This window comes from Perca fluviatilis, chromosome 21 (genome assembly GCF_010015445.1).
Source record: "Perca fluviatilis chromosome 21, GENO_Pfluv_1.0, whole genome shotgun sequence".
In the NCBI taxonomy this organism is placed as follows: Eukaryota; Metazoa; Chordata; class Actinopteri; order Perciformes; family Percidae; genus Perca; species Perca fluviatilis.
Window position 1 is genome coordinate 5,710,450 of NC_053132.1, and position 13,806 is coordinate 5,724,255.

The following is a 13,806-nucleotide window of genomic DNA, read 5'->3' on the forward strand; positions in this document are numbered from 1 at the left end:
GACGTAGGGAGTTTTTTGTATGTGCTTTTTGTGAGTTCATGATATACTTTAACTTTATTTCTTGTCTCCCTTCTCCTTTTGTCTTTATTTTCTCTTTTTTTTTCCAATCCAGGCTGTCCTCAGGTGGGGCAGTAAGCGGGTGGTGTGGAGCAGGCCGCGGTGCCCGTCCCTCTGCACTGCATGGCTGCGATGGCGCCCGCTCTCACCGACGCCCCAGCCGAAGCTCACCACATCCGCTTCAAACTGGCTGCCCCATCCTCGAGTCTCTCACCGGCCAGTGCAGAGAACAACGGTAACGCCAGCAACATCCTCATCCATAGCAGCGGCCCCGCAAAGTGCAAGGCCGTGTCCGAAGATTGCCCTCTTGACTTTTGTGGCGGCGACCAGGAACAGCAGCAACAGCAGCCCCAAGCCGACTCTGTGGCTCAGGCCTCGGCCCTGGGAAAGCTCCAGCCGCTGGTGGCGTCTTACCTGTGCTCTGATGTGACACCTGTCCCTTCAACTAAGGAGTCAATCAAGCTGCAAGGAGTCCTCATCAAACAGTCGGTGTTGAAAAGCCACATAATACTGCCCGGCTCCCTGCTCAACGGCGGAGGAGACTTCCTGTTGAGGAAGAGGCAGGCGATCGAACTCTCTGGCGGCCAGCTCAAAAGCCTCATGAGCGGCAGCACGAACGGAGGAGGCCAGCCCATGGCACCTGTCAATGGCCTGGCCAAGAAACTGGTCACTATGTCTGGCCCTGGCTGTGTGGTGGCAGTGAATGGTGACAAGCCGTCTGCCACCACAGACCCTCAGTCCCAGAACCTGCCCTTGGACTCTGAGACCTTGACAGCGACCTTATCGGGGAATATCCCGGTAAAAGGAACCCCTAAACAGAAGCATTCCTCTGGGGTTTCTCAAAATACAGAAGGAAAAAACCTCGAACCACCAGTGCTCCAGTCTGCTGCACTTTCCCCCTATACCCATGACAACCCTCACCCCACTGGACAAGTGAATTTGGACGAGGCTGATTCACACACGCCTACCAGTCAGCCCCAGGGTTGTGATAGGGAGAGACCAGGTAGCAGCCAGCAGGGCTCCCCGTCTTGCACACCTGCCCCACGGCCTCCTCTTCCCTGTACTTCTTCCTCGGACAGCCTTGATGCTCACGTTAAGGAGCGCACTCTTCTCAACAGCAGCCGCCAATCTGAGATTGAAAGCCGGCTGCGGCGCCTGCGCAAACGTCTTCAGGTTGTACAGGCCAAACAGGTGGAGCGGCACATTCAGCAGCAGCTGGGTGGCTTCTTGGACTCGGCTCTCAGCCGGCTTTTGGCCGGTAACCGCAAATCGGAGACGGCAACCCCCACGGCTACATGGAGGACGGGACGCCACTCTTCCTCGAACAACAGAGACGGCCTCGGTCGCTTCCTGAAAAGCGGCTCCATGCCTTTGGAGCTGGAGAGGTTGTATCTGAGTGGATCGGCCAACCTTCATTCAGCAGAAAGCGCCTTTGACTCTGATGTAACAGAAAGTAGCTCTGGAGGGGACTCTGACCTGGAGGAGGAGGAGCTGTCCAGAGTGGACATTGAGCAGCGACATGTCAAAATGTAAGTAAAAGTGTCCTCACCCGCTGAGACATCGAGCATATTTAGGGCTGTGCATGAATCATTTAAACATGATTCTGCAGTACTGGAGAATTCACTGCTGAGGCGCAAGTTGAGCATTTAATGTGTAAAAAATGTTTCATAGTTGCACTTTCCCCATGCACAGGTAATTTAAATTACTCTCATATTTCCATGGTGCTTGGAGCTCTTCAACTGTCCTGTGAAAGTCCCTGTATTTCTAGGCCCTGCAATATGCTACTCAGGCCTAGCAGGTGCTAATGACAATCATAACTGCCTGGTCTGCCTCCGTAGTGGTTGGGTCAAACTCCAGGGAGGGGTAGAGAGATACCATTCGCCCAGAGAGCATGTGTAGTCGTGTGGGTGGTTTCATCCTGTGGAGAACGCACAGGCTGGATTGGACTCAAAGTAAAAAGCTCTCCTGTCACACAGTGCTTCCTCCTGAGTGGGGCCGAGGCTGAAACTGAACGTTCTGTTTATCTGCAGAGAGAACAAGTAAGCGCCCACAGAGCCGGTGTATGTTTTGATTTAAACTGAAACTAAGGTGGAAATGGAGTCAGGTTGTGGTGGGTTTTTTTTTTTTTTTTTTTTTTTTGCTGAAGGTGTGGGTTTTTATGTGCTGCCTGTTGTGATCTCAGGTTTGTCTCGGCAGGAGCTTGCAAATGTATTCCATGGGAAATTCACATAAGAGTACTCACTTCTGTGTCATTAGTGTTTGGAAGGAGGGGGAAAGAAATACAGCAGGTGGGTCAGCGTTAATGGACTTACTGACCTGTTTAGGATTGGGTAGATTATTAACACTGTAGCTGAGAACACTGATTTTTTTATTATCCTTTCTTTGGTTGACTTTAGACCTTTGACCTAAATATCTTCATGACCTAACAGGAAGCTTGTATTGCAGGCATGATCCAGAGGTAGACAATCTGCTTGTAATGTATTCATACGGTGTCTGTGGCCCATTTTAAGGTCAAAGGGGGTGTTAGTTGGCAGTTTATGTGCAAATTTATAGCACGTCATTTTCAAGGAGAGTGGACAGTGAGCTACATTTATGTGGCCTGAGATTGTAGGAGGACTGAAAGTCATATTGTCATTGTGAATCTGATTACACAAGGACAATAAAAAAAGATTCAAGTTATGTAAACAAACTCAAACTAAAATTCCCATTCTGCTTATGGTTTCAGATCTCCATTTCTCATATCAAAATTCTGTAATTTTCTGATTTATAACCTGGATATTTTGTACTTTAGCATGTAACAAATGGATAATGACCAAGCCTAGTAATATGATAATAATAATAATAATAATAATAATAATAATAATAGGGATGCAACGATACACGCAGCTCAGGATGTGATACGATTCAATATTTTAAGTTATATATTCCTTCATTTACATGAACTGTGCAAAACAGATGTGTCCTCTTATCAAAAGTGCAGCTGAAATTGTATATCTAAAATAACAAAATTTTAAAAGAAACAATTAATAATTAGATTTTTTTTTTCAAACAAATCCCACATCAAAATAACTAAAAAACTAAATCTCTTCAAACGAATACTTTAATAAGATGTAGTGACGTCTGAAGTCAAACAAGTGAAATCTAAAGTAGATTACACCCTAGAGGGCCTTTAAAAATATATTGCATCACTATTAATTTTTTCTCCCAACCGGTTGTAGTCTTTACAAATTTATATTGATTATTAACCGATTCACGATGCATCGTTACATCCCTAAATAATCATAATGTAATTTAATGTTAAGATATGGAAGTAATTAGATAGTAAAGGTGTATGTATTGCAATGACGAAGCTTGTTCTAAAAGGGCTCTCATTATGTACAAGAATTGTAGGCCTGACAGCTGGGCAATGTACTGTCCCTTGACTTAAGGTAGACGGGTAGTGGTTAGTAATTAACACTATCTTCTTTTGATATAGAGGTTTCATGTTCTTTAGTTATAAATTGACACATTGGGGAAATAAAAGCCTTTCGGCTGATAACAAAATAGAATGACTGTATTAAATAAAAGTTTTACTATGAAGGCTGTCTGATATGTTCAAAATTAATCAGACTCAGTTAGCATTCACATCCAAGTCTATCAAACTTAAAAGTTCAAAACTGTTGCTTGTATTGTGGCCATGTTGTATGATTTCTAGCCCCATTTCCTGTCAGTCAGAGCCAATATTTTTTTTGTTAATATGGAGTCAGTTGGTTAATTATAAGCAAATAATCATTATTACATGAAATGTGCATCATCACACTAAATGATGTACTTTTTGTAATGAAAGTGAAAGATGCAGCGAGAGGAGGTTTTGAAAGTTGAGACCCCTGAAAGAAGTAGGTGCTTTCCACTATGTGTACATGTTGTTTGAATATGAAGGACTATTGAATTAGGCTCACTGGTTTTGTAAACAGCGATTGAGTGATTTGAGTGTCCGTAACATCCGGGGTCATTATGATAGAAACTGGAAGTGGCAACATTTTTAAACAGGTTCTCATTAAAGTAGGAATATACTGTTGAAATTAAAAAGATAAAAATGAATTTGGCTGGGACCGAGAGTATTTAGATAATTAAACCTCTAAATGAGGTTGAAGGCTGCAGAGGTGTTCATCAGGGATCCGGATTTCCAGAATTTCCGACTTGAAAACGTGGCACATGTGAATTGTGTAGATCTGTTTTTAAAAGACATTCAAGGCCTTTAGGACACCGTCTAAAGATCATACGTATTGCGCTGCGCCTAAAAAGCCGCATGAACGTAAAAACAATGTGGAGAGAATCTGGACGGGGGAGAGAGGATGGGTGGTGAGAACGAGGATACTGTAATTTATTTATACAACGTTCACGTCCTGCAAAAGCAGTACATGTTATTGCCAATGAGAGCGAATCATGTACCGGTCATTCCTTTGGAAGTGCAGGGTAGGTGATCGCGGTAGCCCATCTACCCCACGCACAGCTGTCATCGCCATCAGATTATTGGCCCCGAGCAGTGGAAAATAAATCAGTAACGCAACAATAGTAGTTAGTAACCTACTCATTGCGTTATTTGTTGAACACACCTGATGCAACTGATGGTTCAGGTCTGCTAGAGCAGAGAGAACTGGAAAATGGACAGGTAGGGGTGTCTGGAGTGGGAACCCAGGGTCTAGGTTATTATTATTATTATTATTATTATTATTATTATCATCAACAAGCTTTTTTTTTTTTAAATAATTAGTGAAATGTTAGTCATAAATCTATTTTCATTTGTGAATAAATATAATCAAAACATAATTTAAACGTTTTCTGAATCTGCCCTTTTGATTCACAGAATATGATTGTGAAGGGCAAACCTTGCCAGAGGAATTAAATGTTTAGGCGAAGGCTGTAATATGTGAAAATAATTATTTAACTGCAGTGCCTGAATTTCAGTGCGGGGGATTGCACATCATTTCATTGATTCCCGCAGATCTGGCACTTACAATGCGGGGCATTCCCGCACGAATTTACAGCGATGTCCCATAATGTTCAGCCCATGTTTACACCGGTGCAGAATGTGGGAGTCCACAAACCGGAAAGCCTAAAATTGAGCCCTATGTGCGGTGCTAGAGAGGTAGAATGATTGCTTCTTGCAAGTTCCACGGGTTAAACAAAGTGAAATCTAATATATAAAGGTGGTTCATGATCAGGGCGTGGTGGTATTTTGTAAGTGGCTTGGGTGGACTCTCCGTATATCTTCCTGCTTTTTGGACCTTTGCCAATCACATGCCTCGTTCATGAATATGAGGGGTGGAAGTAACAAAAATGAATTGATGTAAATGTGTGTTGATTTGAAAAAATGGATCGATAAATTATTAAGTGTCATTTTATTTTAAACCGTGTTGCTCTGATAATCAACTGGGCTGCCCAAAATGTCAATCAACAACCACGGCCACTCCACGCCGCCGGGAGGAGAGCTCCGGAGAGCTCCGGAGACGGACCCTCGTGGCTGCAGCAACTCTAATTCAGCCCCGCAGCCAACTCCAGCGGCGGGGGTCTGATCCCGGACAGCCCCGACTCCCCGCCAACTCTCTGTTGCTGCCGAAAGACCCAGCTATGAACCCTGGCGGTGGGGTTTGCGCTGGCTAAATTTGAGTTGCTACAGCCGCAAACTGAAGATCTGTCCCCGGTCCTGCAGCCCTCTCTCCTCCCAGGCAAAGTAGTTTCGTAGCGGCGTGGGAAGAGGGACCTGAAGGTCGACCGGAGGTAAAAAAAAAACAAAAACTGTTTGCTGTAAACGACAAATGACAGTTGGCTGTTGTGAATGGTAGACAGTAACTCAGCCCAGGTGATTATCAGAGCAACGCTTTAAAAATAAATAAAATGTCAATCAAGTTTATGCCATTTTTCAATTCATCTTCAGATTTATTTATTTACAATGTTGTTGTCACTTCCACCTTTTGAGGCACTTTCCTTTTTAAATGAAAGTTGCAATTCTGTGGTATGAATGTAAGATTGGGTGCATTTTCCACCCAATAAATGAATGGAGGTTTATAGTTGAGCGTAGGATTTAACCTATTGTCGTACTTCAGCACAGATGTGTTGTACATTTTTTTTCCAAAGTAATTGTTTCCATTGTCTCATCACGTTTGTGTTCTGATGAAAAGCGACCAGCTCTGGTTGTTTGCTGAGCTCGAGCATGAGCCATATCTCTGGTAGTCTTTGAACAGCCCGTTTAGTGCTGAGAGATGCTGAGATATTATTTAGATTTACCGGCAGGGGCAAGGCAGCTTACCTTGGTACAATATGACTCCTGCCTAGCTCAATACAGTCATCACTGCGATTTCCTCTCACCTTGACCAATCTCCCTCTCATGTCCTTAAATAAACAAGACAAAATTACTGGTAACAAAGTCATTTTCTTTCTTATCTGCTTTATTCTGAGCTGCGGTTTATCTTCGGTTATAGCAAACATAACACATCTTGTTCCTCCTTTCCTCCCCAGAAAGCTTTCCAGCCAAACATTGATAGGGTTTTATTTTGAAGCAGGTACCTTAGTCGTAAACAATTCCTCATTGCGTTAAAATAGCTCTCCATAAATGTATGGACAGTTAAAGTGCTTTTTTTTGTCAGTGGATCAGGTTTAAATATAACAAGGTTTCACTACATTTTGTGCAAACATGAAACCACCAACACAACAGACAAAATGCTGCTTTTGTATAGGGATGCACCGATCCGACTTTTTCAGTCCCGATACCGATGCCTGGGCTTCGTGTGTCTGTCGATACCCGATACCGATCCGATAGCGTTGTTGAATTAATAATACGCTGTATACCTTCCACCTTCCTTCCTTCCACCATGTGGAAGAGACTAAAGGCACCAGACTTTCCTAACTAAACATTACTTTCCTAACTAAAACAAAATAAAGTGGATGTAAAATTGAATTCTTGTTATTTAAACAATTGTGCATTCATATAGAAAATAGAATGTAATCAAACTCCTTAAAATACATTTTAAATGTAGCAGTAGAAGCAAAATGGTAAATACTCTTACAGCTTGCGACACACGTGCTGCTGACGAAGCAAAAGAAATAAAATAAACTGGATCGGCCCTGTGGAGCTGTTTTTAATTTTTCCGATCCAGCTATTTTGTCAATGTCAGGGCCGATATCCGATCTTAATATCGGATTAGTGCACCCCTGCTTTTGTACACCTTGAAAAAGCTGGCGTTAATGTAGGTTTATAAACTTCAGCGTTGCTAGCGTGTTCCATAACTACATTAACTATTTGTTTCTTCCCATACCTGATGAAAGAAATCCGTCCGACCAGGTGTACTAAAGTATTTCAGCCTGTATGTTATATGTGTGTGTGTCTGTATAGCAAATGTCCTGTGGTTATAACTAGGCCTGGAACAATTCCAAATTTTGCTGGACAATTGTCTCATAAATAATTGCGATTAACAATATAATTGTCTCTTTTAGTGAAATAATACATTTTTGATTTATTTTTGAAATTAAAGTTTTAAATGAATCCCAGGATACATCTTTTTGTTATATATCACGGTTATGTGACCGAGATACGCAGGTTCACAGCCTATGAAGTAAACCACGCCTCTTTATTATCACAAAACATTGCATTTTTTGCTTAAATGAACAAAATAAATTGAAAATAGAACATTTATTTCCCTTCTATTAAAAACAGAGCATTAATCATAAACAAAAAACTGTGTGTTTAATTGCTCTGGCTTTAGATGGCTACAGCCCAGGGCATTTGGAGTTGCTATGGCAACAAGTGACAGCTGCCGTTAGCATAGCTTTAGCTAAACAGTCCGACCAATAATCACTTATATAATTACAATTTGGCACATCTAAATAAAATCAACAATTACCATCAACAGTCACATCCCCGTGGAACTACGTTAGCAAAATTGAATGACGGCCATTTCCGCTACAGCGGCGTCATTTACGGGAACGTTACTAATTACACAAAGTACCCTAGTAGATTAAACACCACAGACGGACTAATTACATTACTTAAACACATGTAAAGGTGCTTCGGTGGATTTTTGAATGTTCGAAAGCCCACTGGACTTGCAGCTGCGGGCGGGGGCGTCCTCTGGTAGGAATCCATAGCATCATAGGCTAGCTAACGTTACTGTTAACGTTAGGTGATGCTATGTTGGTATTGCAAACGCTTTTAATGGAGTTTTAACAATAGTGTGACCAATCACCTTTTTAAAAAATATTATGCTAATGCTTTAATACAAAATAACTGCAATTATGTAAAAAAAAAATTGCTCTTAGAAAATTATTTAAGAATTATTACAGGTTGGTATAACTTCAAAGTCCATATGATGAAGGCACAAAAGCTTTGAATTAATTTCATAATGAATCTATTTGCTTGATTACTTCATCTGTGACTATAATCTTTAGATGCTGACCCACATAACAGCCAGCTGAAGCAAAAACTGAGATGGTGCCCTCCCTGCAGGACATGTTCAGCAATCCAATGTCATCTTTCACCCATAAAAATAACCCAGACCTGAGCGCACTTAACTGGTTCAGCCATGTTTTATAAGGGCACAAGTGTTACGTTTTTGGCTTTTATTGCTTACTACATAATGCAGGAAAATTATGCAATTTGAGCGAAAAACAACCAGGCTCAGAATGTTAATTTGCTCAGATGTTCTTGAATAAGCCACGTTTGAAGGCTTTTCTGTTGTTGTCACGGAAGCACCCATTACTTTCAGGTTTGCAAATGTTTGCCAAGCTGTAGCACATGTAAAGCTAATAATTCTGTGTACACCAAGTGAAAGCTGCCTTGGAAATTTCCTCATCTGTACTGCCTTTATAAGCAGCCGTCAGATACACATAATCATCTGTCCCACAACAACTAAAGAAACAGGTTGTCTCCTCCCAACCTGCAGAGGAGAAACCATACCTTAGTGTGTGTGTGTGTGTGTGTGTGTGTGTGTGTTGTGTGGGGGGGGGGGGGGGGGGGGGTGGGGGGGGGGGGGGGGGGGGGGGGGGAGTGAGACCATAATACCACATTTTCACAACTGATATTTTGTCACACTTACCAATTAATAGCTTACAGCATTACACCAGTCAACACTACAGACAATGTAATGTCTTCTTCAGGCAGCAGCACTTCAATTATTTAACGTCAGCTGAGTTGACAGCAGTGTGGAAAATGACCTATCTGGGCTGCATGTTTGGATGCAGTGTGTCGCTTACAACTAATCCTGTCATCCCTGTCTATACTGTAGACGTGGTTTCCCGTATCTTAGAGGATTGGGGGCCGGCCAACATCTGTTGTCGTGCTCATGCTGCAGGGCCTTTCTGCTCTAGCCAGTGTGTCTGTGAATGTGACGTCCACAATGGCCGCTAGCAGGGTGTGGGTGCTGCTAGCTTCAGAAAGGAAGTCTGCTCTAATACTAGCTGCAAAATGACAGAGACGGTTAATGCATTAGAATTACATATTCATGGGAAGTGTTTATTTAGGCTGGTTACATGGAGCACGGGTTGTTCTGTGTCGAGAATCGAGTGGGCACGGTTTCTTGTCTCTGAGGCAACAACAATGCTCATCGGGAAATCTCACAGCTTACATAATGGCTCATAGACAGAACAATGAAAATGTTGGGAATTTTGTTATCTGACCAGCCCTTAAATGTAGCAAGGTTTGCAGGCTTTGTGTCTGTCGGATGATAAAACGAGGGCTGGATGATCCAGAGTCAATGTTGTGCTGCTTGTGAATTAGGGTAACTAGGTTGGCTGAGACTACAGCGTGCCTTTCATGCTTATGGCTCAGCATTACTCTGCAGTCTGAGTAGCTTAGCTATGTCCCCCCCCCCTTTATTCCCCTGTGTGTGTGTGTGTGTGTGTGTGTGTGTGTGTGTGTGTGTGTGTGTTTATGTGTTTATGTATGTATGTATGTGAGTGCCTGTATAGGTTTCTGTCCCGTTTGACACATCTGGATGTGTTTTAGCTCGGCCCAAGTTCCTCAACACGAACCCACAGGCGTTACATAACCCCCCTCTTTTATGTAATGACTGCTGCAGCTCTCTGGCTGAATTTGCCCTCTCTAGTTTTTCCTGCCCCACACCCTGTCGACCTGCCTCACTCACAATCCTGGCTCCTGAGCAGTTTCTTCCTGTAAGAGATGAGTTTACCCAGCTGTCCTGTGAAACTGCAGCCAGCCCTCGTAGCAGAATGAAAATGAATCCGAAAAATAAAGCCATTTTCTGTCTCCCTAAATGTTTCGGTGTCTGGATGATGTTCAGCTCTTTTTAATATGCTTTGAAAATCGTTGACTCTAGAGAACAAAGACATTCAAATGACAGCTGCTGCTTTGATTTCCCTTGCTCTTGTTAGTAAGCAAGAATGATGACTGAATGGTTTGTGAAGCATAATTAGGCCCACTTTTATTTGTTTGATTTGGAAATGCAAACTGTGTTCAGGCCTTTGTTTGGCTTTACCTTTCTTCATACCTGTGTTTCTCTGGCCTGTTTTTTTTTTTTTTTTTTGTACCAGGAGCTCAAGTTTCAAAATGTGAACATGGGTGTGACGAAGTGGAAATTATGAAGTCATAAGTTGTCACTTAACGACCATAAAAAAAACAAGATAAGTGGCTTGTGTAAGTTCGACATGGCCTCAGTTAGGACTGTCCTGCTCAAGTATTTTTTTTACCCAGGATAGGAGTTAATCTTGAATGTCATTAATCTTAATGAAAAGTTCCCTTAAAATCTATGTAGCTACATAGTGCACCCGTAGCCCAAATTAAAATGTCAAAAAGCTGCACGTCCAACTAGAAACTCTATTATATTTATTACGTGTCAGAGAAGACCGCTGAGAACAGGTCCCGAGATGAGCAGCAAGTATGAGATAGACTTAAGTTTGATGGCTGTATATTAGGGCTGTCAACCAAAGAACTACTGACATTCTACCTACGCTTCAACCAATCAATTCGCCAGAGTGAAAAAACCTGCACGATATTTCCTGGTAGCGTTGTGTCCATCAAAGCGTTTTAGTTTTTTTTCATATCATATTTACTCGGTGTGCAGCACTCAGCAACGAAGAGAGGCGCTGATCGTTTGTCTTTTTAATGTTTACTACTCTGTCCCGTCCTACATGTAACATTGATACATTGATATTTATTGTGGTCTTTGCTTACTGCTTTTTTTTTGTATTGGGCATAGTTTTTACATAAAACAATGTTTTTTTTTTTTTACTGTGGAAGTAGTATGTTCTGATAAAACTGTCGCTTATAAAATACAAATAATGGTGCAGCAAAATGTTTCCAAAGTGGAGTGTGGGAAAAGGTATAATGGGTATGTCAGAGCCCTTGTTCCTGAGTACCCTTACCTCTTTCATACAGGAGATTTGCATGTATAAGCTCTATTAAATGTGATCATAGTGCTGAGCGATGAAATGAAGAGCAAAAAAAATGGCAGAGCAGAAAGTAATTTGAGAATTGCACGTAAAGTGTACAGCATAATCACACTGCTTCTTACGAACGTCAAAGGAGTAGAAAGTTTATCTCCTTCCACCAGCCAGTTCTGTGTCCAAACGAAGAGGAAGTACACCCCCCTCCTGTATTAACAAACACACACAATGGAGTAGAGGAGGGAAGAAAGATTGTTGACAAAAATGCTTTTGCTTTGTAATAGAAATATGATTTCTTTTTTTTTTATACCATTTCCACTACTAGCACAATATGAAAAGCGCTGTGACTAAACAGCACCTAAAATGTGTTATCTTAGCCTGAAGGGAACTTCACACGTGTCTTCTCTGTTCATGGTAAATTTCCAGTGGAAGGTTACATCAGGTGTAGATGGGTCAGCTGTCTCAGCGTGCAGCTCTCCGCCCAGAGGCCCTTTTGGTTTTTGGCAGAGAGCTGCTGGACCACGTTTTGAGCACCCGTGTTGGTTTTGGTAGGGCCAGTTTGGTACAGGGGTGCACCATACAACATATGTGCTGCATCCAGAGAAGCACCACAATGGAGAATGTGCTGACGGCCACAAAACAGCGTCTGTAGTGATTGCTGCTGGTGCTTTGTGCGTGGGAGTGGGGGATATGTCCTGGTTAGATGGGGGGTGGGTTGAGCTCCTAGTGTTGGGAGAGGGGGGGATTTCTCAATGCTGCTAACTGACCCCTCCTCCTCCTCATCCTTCGTCACTCTGACGATTAAGGTCATTGGACTTGTAATGGCCTCTGTGTGTTTATGTTTTACTACATTTAGCTCTTCCTGCTTCCTTTCCACTGTAATCTACACCAGTGGTTGCCAGCTCTCGCCCATCTGGGCCTGAGAACTGAGGATTTTTCTACTCTTGACGCTTATTCATTTTATTTCACCTGGCATGTCTAGTCTAAATAAAGACTTTATGATATAGCCCTAGGCCTGGAGGTGGAATCCACTGTGCTAGACATTATCCTATAACCTTAATGTCCCCCTTTTCTTGATCAGGTCTCTGCATCTCTTTTCTGTGACCATTTGTAAACAGGCTAAGCTGAGATATCTTCTGTCATAGAGTGCATAAATCTCCCTGAGATCATATTCCAGTTCACCCCGAGGGGCATCACACCTGGCCTATCCTTTCTTTTGGTAGATCAGCTGAATCATGGCACACAGGCTCAGACTAATTCGTGCAGTAGAGTGTGCGCCACACTTTGCGCCATCACCAGTGTTGTTTTCTTGCGATCAGTCTCCACGGGGACTCGTCGATGCAAATGAATTGCCAGTGCATTGATCGAATGCACCAGCCATGGGGCGTGTTCGGGATTGATGCAGTGTTTTGTGAACATTCACCTCCCAGTGTGTAAGAGCAGTACATGTTTGTCTATCTGAGCAGAACAGCATTGAGTCTATGGAATAGCTACAGGAAATGTTATTAGCAGGTAACACTGCAGCTGTATTTGCAGTGGTGTCCTTGAGCAATCTACTGCTATTCACTGCAACACAGCATCAACGTCGCGGCTGAGTAAACGAAGGAATCGGGACATCTTTTATTGCACTGATTGGTGGATGATATCTGCATCAATGCCACAATAACTCTCCTTCCGCTCAGCTCCACAATAAGACAGGATGCCTGGTTGGATTATTGGTTATCCCTGTGTCTGCCGCACTGGTCCCTGACCCAGCCCCACCCCCTCCAGCACCCTGTGGCCTGTAGATTGCTTTTAAAGCCCGTCTGTTCCTCTCCAGGCTGCCAGATCTTTCCCACTCCTTGTTGTCCCTCTTTTTACCCCACCCCCCCTCACCCTCCCCCTTTCCCGTCTCTTCTCCCTCTCTCAGAAGTACCCTTTTCTCGACTTCCTCCATCCTGGTGGTTTTGAAAATTGAAAACAGAGACGGGTGTGGGGAGTAGAAAGCGCAGAAGAGTGCAAGGTCTATCTTTGTCTGCCATCTGAGTCATTATTTTTTTTTCTTCATTGTTCAGCCACGGTCACTGCAGCCTGTATTATGATGAAACGGCGCCCTCTGTGGTCGCCGCCGCAAAGTGCAAGAGCAGACATTTTCCTCTCATGTCTGCCTTTGAAATGCCCATTCTGTGTGTCATACTGGTAAAATGGAGTACTCTGCTCTCAGTTGGCATTCGTACTTTGCCATGAAATAAATCGGTGCAATGAAAATCTCCATTTTTATATTCCTCCAACACTTGTGATGCATCCCTCGTCATGTTGTCTTTTGATTAGAAGGATTTTCCAGGGTGCCTGCAGTTGCCATTGCTGGGAGCTTTGTATAATGCTGATTCACTG

General features: G+C 42.9%; 1 protein-coding gene across 4 annotated transcripts in view; it reads left to right on the forward strand.

Moving 5' to 3' along the window:
• Positions 1-13,806, forward strand: part of LOC120550764 (KAT8 regulatory NSL complex subunit 1-like) — a 37,703-nt gene that overhangs the window by 7,105 nt on the left and 16,792 nt on the right. For all 4 annotated transcript variants that reach the window (XM_039787567.1, XM_039787566.1, XM_039787568.1 and 1 more), the window contains one exon: positions 113-1,586. In XM_039787567.1, the coding sequence (XP_039643501.1) occupies positions 181-1,586 (1,406 nt within the window). In that variant the 5' untranslated portion in view covers positions 113-180. The remainder of the gene's footprint in view (positions 1-112; positions 1,587-13,806) is intronic.